Source organism: Oratosquilla oratoria, chromosome 26 (assembly GCF_046742065.1).
Source record: "Oratosquilla oratoria isolate Oo_2021 chromosome 26, ASM4674206v1, whole genome shotgun sequence".
Taxonomy (NCBI): domain Eukaryota; kingdom Metazoa; phylum Arthropoda; class Malacostraca; order Stomatopoda; family Squillidae; genus Oratosquilla; species Oratosquilla oratoria.
Window position 1 is genome coordinate 54,167,543 of NC_134802.1, and position 12,500 is coordinate 54,180,042.

The 12,500-nt window shown below is 45.3% G+C and overlaps 1 protein-coding gene across 5 annotated transcripts in view; it reads right to left on the bottom strand.

Annotated features, from left to right (window-relative positions):
- Positions 1–12,500, bottom strand: part of LOC143039592 (afadin-like) — an 879,482-nt gene that overhangs the window by 572,697 nt on the left and 294,285 nt on the right. For 4 of the 5 annotated variants that reach the window (XM_076209828.1, XM_076209829.1, XM_076209824.1 and 1 more), the window contains one exon: positions 3,009–3,210. In XM_076209828.1, the coding sequence (XP_076065943.1) occupies positions 3,009–3,210 (202 nt within the window). The remainder of the gene's footprint in view (positions 1–3,008; positions 3,211–12,500) is intronic. The other variant, XM_076209825.1, reaches the window with a different exon arrangement.

The window sequence follows — 12,500 nt, forward strand, 5'->3', positions numbered from 1 at the left end:
GTTCACCTTCTTCCGGGTTACTGTAACCCAACCCCAAATGGCTGGCGTCCGCTCCACCTTAGACACGCGATTGTGCGTTCCTGGAGACATGTCCATTCACGCTCTAAGCTCCCGGAGTCTGGGACTTGAGGCTTCATCCCTCTTAATTAAAGATTCTCTCACTAAGTCCCGCCTACTAAGGCTCTTATGTCTTCAGAACCTCCTCCTTAGCCGCTTCAATACTGAAAGGTCTGCATGGCAGGTGACGTACACGGCGAGTTTGAGTTCTATCCCATACATTTATCTATTTTATTCATTTATTTATGTATTTAATTCATTATTTAAATTATTATAGTTATATCTATTCATTTATTTATTCATTTATCATTATCATAATTTTTTCGCATCCGACCTAGATATGGACCAAAAGGTCTCCTGTCGGCATGCTCCGCCTTTGTAATCCTTTGTTATCCTTCCACGCCTTCCTCAAGAATGATATTCAACATGTCTACTACTACAGGGGTTCTTTAACACATTCAACAGAGATCCTCGTTACAGTTTTTTGTTCTTGTCAAAGCAAAATGGTGTTATTCATTTTGTTCATCAGGATTGCAGGGTGTTCTTCATTGTTATAGACCCACCTCTCCCTACCCTCCCGCATTCGTCCCCAGAGAGGAACAGAATCTATTCGTACTCATGATCTACTCTTCTTGTTCAGAGCAAATACGAAACGAGTGCGTCGCCGTATTGAAGGGTTGGGTGTTTATTACTTGATCTTTTAACAATTAAAGATTATAAATAAGAATAAATGAACAAAGAAAGTACTACTGCCGTATTAACCCTTTAAACTCCGATGACAAGATTCTCGCCATTTGGTCAAATAAAACAAAAACAAAATCATAAAACACCAAAATGTTTGATCAAACATCAGAAAAATATAACGTCAGTCCTTGCGTGGTCAAGCCGCATCAGATGATATTCGGATGTACGGGCCGGCGCGAGGCCTACCATATCCAGTTTTTCGTATCTACACCACAAGCGGCTGACATGAGTTGAATGGGTTAAAGGAGTTAACCTGGGGGTTGGCTATTTATTACTTGATCTTTTAGCAATTAAAGATCATAAATAAGAATAAATGAACAAATAAATAAATAAGAAAGTACTACATCATACCAAGAACGTTTGATTATATCATAAAAAATAATGTTGTTCTTAAGATCAACTCCCACTTTCGTTACTAAATTATACATATGCAATGTAAAACCAAGCTATTGATATTTTCGAAGCGATACTACCACTTGATAGGTATCAACTGTTGCGCTAAAACAGGTCCTAAACTGTAAATCCAGGAATCCAGTCGGAAGACGTTTGATCGAGTAATGAAATGAACCCTTTTCCTAAAAAGAGGATTATCTAATTAAATAACTTTCATGTACCCGTTCCTAAAAATAAATAAATATACAGTATATATATACGAAAAGACGGGTAAACAATGAAATAAACGATTCACAAAATAAAATGAAATGAAAATAAAATTAAATAAATAAGGTGAAATGAAATTACAGTGTTCACAACGCTCATCCTTCTACGTGAGCTTTCCCGTCCCCCGTCCCGTCCCATCCCTACTCCCGTCCTCCGTCCCGACTCCCGTCCCGTCCCTACTCCCGTTCCGTCCCTACTCCCGTCCCGACTCCTGTCCCCCGTCCCGTCCCGTCCCCCGTCCCCCGTCCCCCGTCCCCGTCCCCGTCCCGTCCACTCTCCTCCATCACCACGGACGGCCGCTTTGCCCTTTCGCTGCTCTTTTCCCGTATTCAACTGCATTAGCTATTATTGCATCACTTTTTCACATTGCTGGTTTCATGGAAATATCACAAGCTCTCGCAACAAAAGAGGGCGCGCTCGCGTTGACACGCACACACATGCATACAGACACAAGTTCACATACGCACACACATGCATACAGACAAGTACGCACACACATGCATACAGACGCAAGTTCGAACACGCATACACATGCATAGACACACGCACACACATGCATACAGACGCAAGTACACACACGCACACACATGCATACAGACACAAGCACACACACGCACGCACATACGTGCGCACACATATAAACGCACAATACACAGGCACGCACGAAAATTCACGCATAAAAACATGCACACAAATGCACGCACACATGCTCTCTCCTTTTCTCATCTACACACACACACACACATACAAACACATACATTCACGCACACACGCACATACGCAAACACCTCCACACACACACACACACACACACACGCACGGGCATACATACACACGTATACACATATGTCCATTTGTATATACATACACAAACACTACGCGTGCTTACACACACGTACACACACAAACGCACACACACGTGCATTCAGATAACAGTACTTTATATAACCAAGGCGCAAACAAAAGCGTACCATGCATGTAAAACATGTATTAATAGCCAAGCGAACGCAAGCACCCCCACACATATATGAACCCACATCCATACCTACATACCACCCCTACCCCTACCCCACATGCACGCACGCACGCACACACACACACACACACACACACACACACACACACGCACGCACGCACACACAACACACACATACACATGTACACACACACGCACGTTGCAAAGTAGACCACTTGGAAAAAACTAGCGAAGAAAAGCGCTTTCGTATATTACATCCAGTGCAAAATGTACTTTTTGCACTGGACGTAATATACGAAATCGCTTTCGTATATTACATCCAGCGCTTTCGTATATTACATCCAGTGCAAAATGTACTTTTTGCACTGGACGTAATATACGAAAGCGCTCTGCTTCGTTAGTTTCTTTTTTTCCAAGTGGTCTACTTTGCATAAGTGAACACACGCACCCGTGTTCTTATTAGCACGTACACATACGAACGCATACACACACACGAACGCACACACACACACACATACAGCACGCACACACGCACGCACGCCCCAGTTAGGCCCGGCCCCCCGTCACTTACTGAACTCACCTCCCGCCTCGTGGATCTCGTAGAGCGCGTACTCGGGAATGGAAAGCATACGCATATCGGGACGGAACTTCTCGATGAGGGTCTCGATGACGTGGACGGTCGAGGCCGTCGAGGCCACCCGGATGCACTTGGTGGCCACCTTCTGGCCAGAGTCTTGGAAGTAGAAGCGCATCACGCCGTGGAACTCCAAGTTCTGAAAAGAAAAGAACAGAAATGTATAAATATAAACATAAGTCATTATTAATAAAGCAGTAAATACTATTTCCGTTTGCTCGAAGAATTGCAAAGGATGCGCGAAATCTCAATCAATCAAATCGCCACCCTGAGTCCACTGCTGAACAAAGGCCTCCCTAATAGCATTCCATGGTTCACACGACAGCGCCAACCTCTGCCACGTCACTCCTGCAAACTTCTCTATCACTAATCAAGTGTAAAGGTAATGTCGTATGATTCTCTATTAAAAAATCCTATCATCATTAAGAGAGAGAGAGAGAGAGAGAGAGAGAGAGAAAGAGAGAGAGAGAGAGATGACGTCATGGATAGGAATGATAGGTGGTAAGGGTCATGGAACTGCCTAGTGTAGGCCTTAAGGTCTCTTGCAGTCTCATTATGGTTTTTTTTTTATGTAATAGTTGTTCTATCACCGCCACGGAAACATTTTCCTTCGCTGCCACAAGTCCATAAAAATAATAAAAATAAATAAATTAATAAAAAAAAATGAAAAAATAGAAATTAAAAAAGAAAAAAAAAAGAAAAAAAAATAAATCAATCTCAAACATCTGGCCGTAGAGCAATGGAGTAAGTAAGTACCACGGCACTGCCAACTCGCGTCTTCCTCGTCACTGAGGCAGAAAAGACGAGACCTCCTTAGCGTAGTGACAAACTATATAAATTTCGTCCCTGACACCAGATCATTTTACTTAGTGCAGTGTTGCGGCATTGGGGATTCGTGTGGTTGCCCTCTTGCTAAAGACAAAATTAACCTCACTGTCAACCAAGTCCTCATTCATAACTAAATTTGTCCTAAACTTCCATACCCCACGCGTACAAAAAACATATGAAAATAAATAAATAAATATAAAATATGCAAATAAATAAATAAATTGCTAAATCTGATTAAGGAGAGAGGGAGAGGAACAGAGGCACAGGGAGAGGTTGAGAGGGAAAGAGGGAACGCAGGGAGAGAGAGACGGAGAAAGAGACGGAGGGAGGAAGGGAGGAAAAGGGGGGAAAAGACGGAGGGAAGCAAATAGAGGGAGGAGATAAGGAGGAAGGAAAAGAGGGAGGGTGGAAGGCAAGGAAGAGGAGGAAGATGAGGAAGAGGAGTAAGACAAGGAGGAAGATGAGGAAGTGGAGGAAAGGGAAGTGGAGGAGGAGGAGCAGGAGGGGGAAGAGGAGGAGGTGAGAAGACGACATCCCGGACACCTCATTGAGTCGACGTTCCGTGACGCGAAAGCGATGATTCTATCCGAAGAAGACCTTACCCCAAGAGGCGATCACCTACGCCCGAAGCCATCCCTTCTGACGTAAGTGAACAACCTGGGCTGGTGGCTGTCACCAGTACCGTGAGATCGAACCAAAGGCTTGGCTGTCGTGAAACCCCCGTGAAGTCATTATTTTAAGGAATTTAGTGACACCCATTTGGACCAGAGTCACGCTGGTTACCGCCGATGAAATACAATACCAAACACAAAACTATTAACTCTCACGGACCAAAATATAACGACTTCAACGAAATTTCACCAACTTTAAAAAAATTAATAAATAAATAAAAAAGAATAAAATGAAATAAAATAAATAGAAAAAATTAAATAAAATAAAAAATAATTAAAAAATAAGTCACAAAAGTAAAATAACATCACAAAAAACAATTAACAATTTGAAAATAAATATCTCAAAAATGAATATGTACTTAAATAAAATAAGGTGGAATAAATAAACAAATAAATTCAATCCAGTTCATCACCACCAGATACATCACAAAGAAAACGGACCTCGCGACCAATCCTCAAAGACTTCTTGCAAGCGAAGAAGGTCGGACGTGCAAGCAACAATGTGTGTGCACTAACTTCTCATCCCACGCATACATGCGCTCACACACACACGCACACACATGTACACACGCACACACACGTACACACGCACACACACACGTACCAACGCACACACACGCACACACATGTACACACGCACACACACGTACACACGCACACACACATACACACACGTACACACGTACCAACGCACGCGCACACACGTACACAAGCACACATGTACACACGTACACGTACTCACACGCACACGTACACACGCACATACACACACGGCTTGCTCGTGGTTAGCATTGAATACTCGCTACAATGAAGATCCGAGGTCGAGCCCCGATCAGGGTTTGAAAACTTCACTAAAAGTGCAAGCTGCTAGTCCCCACTGTTCAAAGGGGGTGGGGTGGGGTCCATAGATCAGTCAATTTAGGAGCTCTAAGCTCTCATCCAAAGGGTCGTAACTGTCAATCATGAGTCCAGCACAAGATGAATCACACACACACACACACACACACACACACACACACACACACACACACTCAGTTACACATATTGTTGTTCATGTAACACACGTACCTGAATTACTGGAATAATTTGTTTTATTAAATATTTTGGTTGCCGTCAGGCGATTTTATTCACCCGGGATGAGGGATGAGACGGGTGTCTACCCGGCATTCTTTGTATTCAACGCACGGTGGGTATAACCCAATTCACTGCGTTTAGTGATTTCTTTCAAATGATGAGAACTTCTGCTACACTGGAAGTCTTGTTTGGTCACACAGATGCCCAGTGTTTAGGTTAGCAGGTGAACGCTTTTGCAAAATTGGTTTCTGCGGAGCTGAAGTGGTTTCTTTGTCAAGGCCATGCACCACCGACAACACCACATTCCAACCCGTACACACACACACACACACACACACACACACACACACACACACACACACCTGACACACCCAACCTTTGTACATAAACGGGCATAACCATCGCTACACAAACACACACGTACACGTATGCACACACGATTCAAATACACACACACAATTCATTCCCACAAAAAAACACACACGCGTGTAAAATTCATATACAAATCAAATCAAATCAAATCAGCCATCCTGAGTCCACTGCTGAACAAAGGCCTCTTTCATAGCATTCAATGATTGAGATGTATGCATATATCAAATCAAAATTCACATACAAACACACACAATTCAAACACACCAACACCAACCCACTCCAATTTCACACACTCGCTTGCACGCACGCACGCACACACACACACACACACACACACACACACACACACACACACACACACACACACACACACACACACACACAACATCGGCTTTATAACTCAGAAAATCGTTTCGTCTTCTACGAAATCAACCGAACAGAACAATTTGGAGTTGGCCAGGACAAAATCAACAAAGTGCATCACCAAGGCAAAGAAGATGACTCCTTCATGAACCCTGAAACTCTTCATGTAGTGAGCGCTGAAACTATCGGTTGTTTTAAGAAACTGTAACACAACTTTATGGACTGGGGGTGATGACAAGTGATCATGACCATGGAACTACCTAGTGTAAGCCTTATGGTCTCTTGCAGTCTCCTTAATTCTTATGTTCTTATGAAGTTTTGCCTCGGGGGAGAACAGAAGATCTCTGTTGTTAGCCACAATAAAGCGTGTGAAGTGCGCCATCACATCGACGGTGGACGAAACCCACACACACACTCATGCATGCGCGGTCGAGCGTTCTTCCCCGACACATAAATATAAACATAACCACCCAAACGATGTCAGAGAAGGAGTGATGGGCGACAGGGAGTGGGGGGCGAGGAGTTGGGAGGAGAGGGGGAGAGGAACAGGAGGGAAAGGGGTAGGAGGGAGGAGAGGAGAGGAATAGGAGGGAAAGGGGGAGGAGGGGTAGAGGAACAAGAGGGAAAGGGGGAGGAGGGGTAGAGGAACAAGAGAGAAAGGGGGAGAGGAACAAGAGAGAAAGGGGGAGGAGGGGGAGAGGAACAGGAGGGAAAGGGGAAGGAGGGGGAGAGGAACAAGTGGAAAAGGGGGAGGGGAGGGGAGAGGAACAGGAGAGAAAGGGGAGATGGGGAGAGGAACAGGAGGGAGAGGAATAGGAGGGAAAGGAGGAGGAGGGGGAGAGGAACAGGAGGGAAAGGGGGAGAAGGGGGAGATGGGGAGAGGAACAGGAGGGAAAGGAGGAAGGGGAGAGGAAGAGGAGGGAAAGGGGGAGGAGGGGGAGAGGAACAGGAGGGAAAGGGGGAGGAGGGGGAAAGGAACAGGAGGGAAAGGGAGAGGGGGAGAGGAACAGGAGGGAAAGGGGAGAGGGGGAGAGGAACAGGAGGGAAAGGGGGAGAGGGACAGGAGGGAAAGGGGGAGGAGGGGGGGAGACAAAACGAGCTAAGGAAATACCATGAGCATCACCGGATAGTTACGAGAAATGTAGATGGGAAGGTGAAGCACGGGGCGTCTGGAATTTGTGGACGGGAAGGTGGAGGAGGAAAGGGGTTGGGGGGAAGGGGGAAAGGGAGGAGGAGAGGAAGAAAGGGGAATGGGGAAAAGGGGTGAGGAGAAATGGGGAAGGGAGTAGAGAGGGGGAGGAGACAGGAAGGGAGAGGATATGAGGGGGAAGGAGAGGAGAGAGGGGAAAGGGAGAGAAGAGAGGGGAGGGAAGGGGAGAGAATGGGAAGGGAGAAGAGAGATGGGAGTGGGGATAGGGGAGAAGAGAGGAGATTGATGGGGGGAGAAGACGGAGGGAGAGGGAAGGAGAGGGAATGAGAGGAGAGGGAAGGAGAGGAGAGGGAAGGAGAGTGGAGAGGGAAGGAGAGTGGAGAGGAAGGGAGGAGAGGGAAGGAGAAAATAGAGGAGGGAAGGAGAGTGGAGGGAGAGGGAAGGAGAAAATAGAGGAGGGAAGGAGAGTGGAGGGAGAGGGAAGGAGAGGGGAAGAGAGGGTAGGAGAGAGGAGGAGAGGGGAGGAGAAAAGAGAGGAGGGAAGGAGAGGTGAGGGAGAGGGAAGGAGAGAGGAAGAGAGGGTAGGAGAGGGAAGGAGAGAGGAGGGGAGGAGAGGGAGGATTTTAGAGAGGTGGCGGTGGTGACACTCCTCATTTTATTCTGGCTACAGCGAAGCCATCTTCCTCATCTCCGCGGCACTGCCAGGGTTAAACCTACAAAAAAGTAAACACAAACACGGTCGCAAGCCCACACATCAACTGAATTCACGTGCAAGAACAACGGGCGTAAACATAAATAAATAAATAATAAAATTCGTCTGTGTTTGTTGTTTTTGTGCGGACCATAAACACACTCACACAACCTTCCTCCATCATCCACCCCCTCCCTCCTTCTCTCACACAAACCTCCTCTTCTCTCTTTCTCTCTTTCTCCCACCTTTCAACACTTCACCTATCCTCCACCCGTCCTCTGTTACTCTCCTTAAAAATTCCCTTTAGAAACTGTCCACGCAAAAGGACTGAAGCGACGAAATAAAAATAATTAATCTCTTCTTCCCACATCCCTTCCTACCACCCTTATACATCCCTCCTTGCTTTTCTTCCACCCCTTCACGACCTCCCCCCTCCTTCCACTCCCCCCTCCTTCCACTCCCCCCTCCTTCCCACTCCCCCCTCCTTCCCACTCCCCCCTCCCTCCTTCAACCGAGGCAGGACGGCTGCCTCTGCTGGGTGTCGCTAATGACTCAATCGACGGCTCTCGAGCCTCCTGACGGGGATGAGGTCAACCTTCTTCAGGAGGAGGAGGAGGAGGAGAAGGAGGGGGAGGTAGGTGTGTGCGTGTGCGTGTGCGTGTGTGTGTGTGTGTGTGTGTGTGAGAGAGAGAGAGAGAGAGAGAGAGAGAGAGAGAGAGAGAGAGAGAGAGAGAGAGAGAGAGAGAGAGAGAGAGAGAGAGAGAGAGAGAGAGAGAGAGAGATTCACCATGGTCATCATGGTCTTCGAGCAGGTGTTGGACTCGTGATCGACAACTATTTCCCTCCCGGAAGAGAGCTCGGAGCTCATACGTGACCGATCTATGGGTAATGCTGTAACCTTACACACACACACACACACACAACTCCCCTCACACGAGTTGGAGTAACGACTCGCAGCGCATCGATACTGAAATTACTTCAGCTCTCAGACCGCTGTGGCCGCGGTTGCGAACGCTACCACTGCGCCACGTGTGTGTGTGTGTGTGTGTGTGTGTGTGTGTGTGTGTGTGTGTGTGTGTGTGTGTGTGTGTGTGTGTGTGTGTGTGTGCGCGCGCGTGTGTCCGTATCTGTTCAGACCTACATTAATCAGAAAGTCGGATGAGTCACTATGCAAACCCCTACGGTGTTCCTCTCGTACTACCTCTCCATATTTCGCCACCTCTGGCTGCTAACTGTCTCCCTATTCATCTCCGCCAAATCCCACTGCATCACCATCTTCAATTACGTCACTCGGCGACAAGTGAAGCATTCCTCCCTTCCTCATCTATTCTCATAGTGAGGATCAACAAGACGAGTTGTTTTTGTCCCATCCATTACACGACTGTCACACTAATAGCCTAAACGGGGTGGTCTGGCCTTGGGTGAATAAAATCGTCTGGCGTTGCCCAGGGGGTGGGCAGCATCTGTATTCAGAGCGAGACTCGACTCGTCTGATTATTCTTCTCGTCAAACCTGTTACGGGTGGCTGTGTCGTGAATTAACATCTTCAGCGGGACGTCCTTCATTCACCTGAACAAAATCGTCTGGAGTTATCCATCGTAAACATGTTGTTGGTCATATGTGTATACTGTAATACCTGCCATTTATTTTATATTATTTGTTTATTTGTTTTTTATTATTTGTCTGCTTATTATTATTTGCTTGATTTTCATTTATTATTACCTGTCAATTCATTATTTACTATTACCCTGTTTGTTTATTAACTATACCTATTTAGTATTATTTATATTATTATAATTTTTATTTATCATTATTATATTTTTTTCGCGTCCGGCCTAGTTATGAACCAAAAGTTCTCCTGCCGGCATGCACCTCCTTTGCAACCATTGCCCAACGCTATATTTCTTTAAAATGAAAGTAGATATACTTGGCAACCGACGTTGAATATTCTAAATCAGGTCGTGCATCGCGCTATGGCCACACCCGGGCAGTCTGTCACCTGCACGTCTCCTACAAGGAGTCACGCTAAGTGTGGTTGTTATTATGAATTGAAAATACTGTAAGGGATTTCCCTAATATACTACAACACCCACACCATCGGACTCGTAATAATCTAAGCCTGAACTCCTAGTTATACCCCAACATGATTTAGATGACATGATCAACATCATCATCATTATTATTATTGTTATTATTACTGTTGTTATTATTATTATTATTATTATTACTGTTGTTATTATTATTATTATTATTATTATTATTATTAATTATTATTATTATTATTGTTGTTGTTATTATTTTTCATTTTCGAAACCTACGACTACTTATACCCATTCAGGGGCCACTGTCAGTTGATCAAAACCATCAACATCACTGCCTCTCCGAGCAAGCTCCCATTCAGACACCCTTCCTATCCCACTCCAAACATCTCTCGACAAGTTCGATCCACTTGCCCCAATTATGAATTCTGTGGGCGTCGTCCCCTTCTTCGCCTCCTCCATCGAGAGTTGTCTCTTGTGGTTGTAAGACAGGTGAACGGACAATACCACAACGGACAAAACCCCAATCGGTGGGGTAGGTTAGGTTAGGTTAAGTTAGGTTAGGTCAATGGTTCCCAAACTTTTTCAGTTTGTTACCCAATTTAACATGCCACATTAAGCATATTTCCCCTTTCACAAAATGTAGTCAACATTGACATATGGGGCTAAATTGAAACAGTAGAGATAATTTCGTATATTTATTGTATATGAACATTGTGCATCTCTAATGACTACTGCCAAAGATGTAGAGAACATCAGTGGGATGGATGGAGTTTGTATGCTTTGAAGCTAATTGAGGAATTCTTGGCTTCTTGATTTTCAGAATTCTTGATTACCCCCAGGGGGTAATTTAACCCCAGTTTGGGAACCACTGGGTTAGGTTATGTCCTCCCACCCAATTTTGCTACTGGGGTTTTGTCCGCTATACAGATTGGGGTTTTGTTACACAGACCGGTTCGGTAGAAAACCCTAACTAGTAGTTAAAATCTAGTTAAACCCCTTTCGTCACTGTCTCCCTGTAGGTTTCAATCTGACTCCCGCCTGGAGACTAATGAAATGCACCAAATCCCAAACTAGTCAATCAATCTCTCAAGCAATCAAAGTCCACTGCTAAGCAGCCTCTCAGCATCACTTCCACAAGTAGTACGACTGCGCCAACCTCTGCCACGTCACTCCTGCAAACTTCTCCCTCGTCCTTCCACTTACTGTAGGGTAGGTTCCATAACAACATAAAGACAGGATGAAGCCAAATTAGCCCAGCTACGAACCAGAACTGGCTAAACACAACAATCGCACCTGCCTATTGCAAGGGCAAAACCCGACTCTGGAGCCTAGACAAAGGAGGACAGACTTCTACACATAACTACAGACCTAATACGATACAACTATGCCATAAATCATGAGCGTAATTGTGTTTATCATGGCTTCCATGATTTATGCATGTCCCGCTCCTGATGTGCCCCTGCTGTGTTCTTGAGACACTCATCTTGCTGCTACATAAAAACTTTAACTTTTTTTTTTTAACGAAAGTGATATTGTTTTGCGCATCCATGCGCACGCGCTGGCGCAAGCACATGTACAACTAAAAACTGAACACGAGCATACACATAAACATACATGCAGGTACAAACGCACACCCAAGCATACACACATATGCACACGAATTTTTTTACAACAGATGTTTTTATATACGTGTATCCTTCATCGTTATGACAGCATTTCACATATTCTTCCAACCTAAAGCCTCGTTTACACGGGGCAACTTGAGAGGCAAGTCAAGTGTGCAAGTTACTTGAACTGGAGAGGAAATCAAGCAAGTATATGTTCACACAGGCCAAGTCAGAGACAAATGGCCTGTGTGAACATGTACTTGCTCGCTTTCCTCTCCAGTTCAAGTAACTTTAACACTTGACTTGCTTCTCAACTTGTCCCGTGCAATCAATCAATCAATCAAATCAGCCATCCTGAGTCCACTGCTGAACAAAGGCCTCCTTCATAGCATTCCATGATTTACACGACCGCGCCATCCTCTGCCACGTCATTCCTGCAAACTTCTTGATCTCGTCTCCACCTTCTGTCTGGTCTCCCTCTTCCACGCTTCTTATCTCGTGGCGTCCACTCAGTAACACACTTCCTCCATCGCTCATCAGTCGTTCGCACCAACTTACCTGCCCAATTCCACTTCCTCTCTTTTACCGCCTCCACAGTATCTTTCACTCTAGTCTGCTCTCTCACCCAACT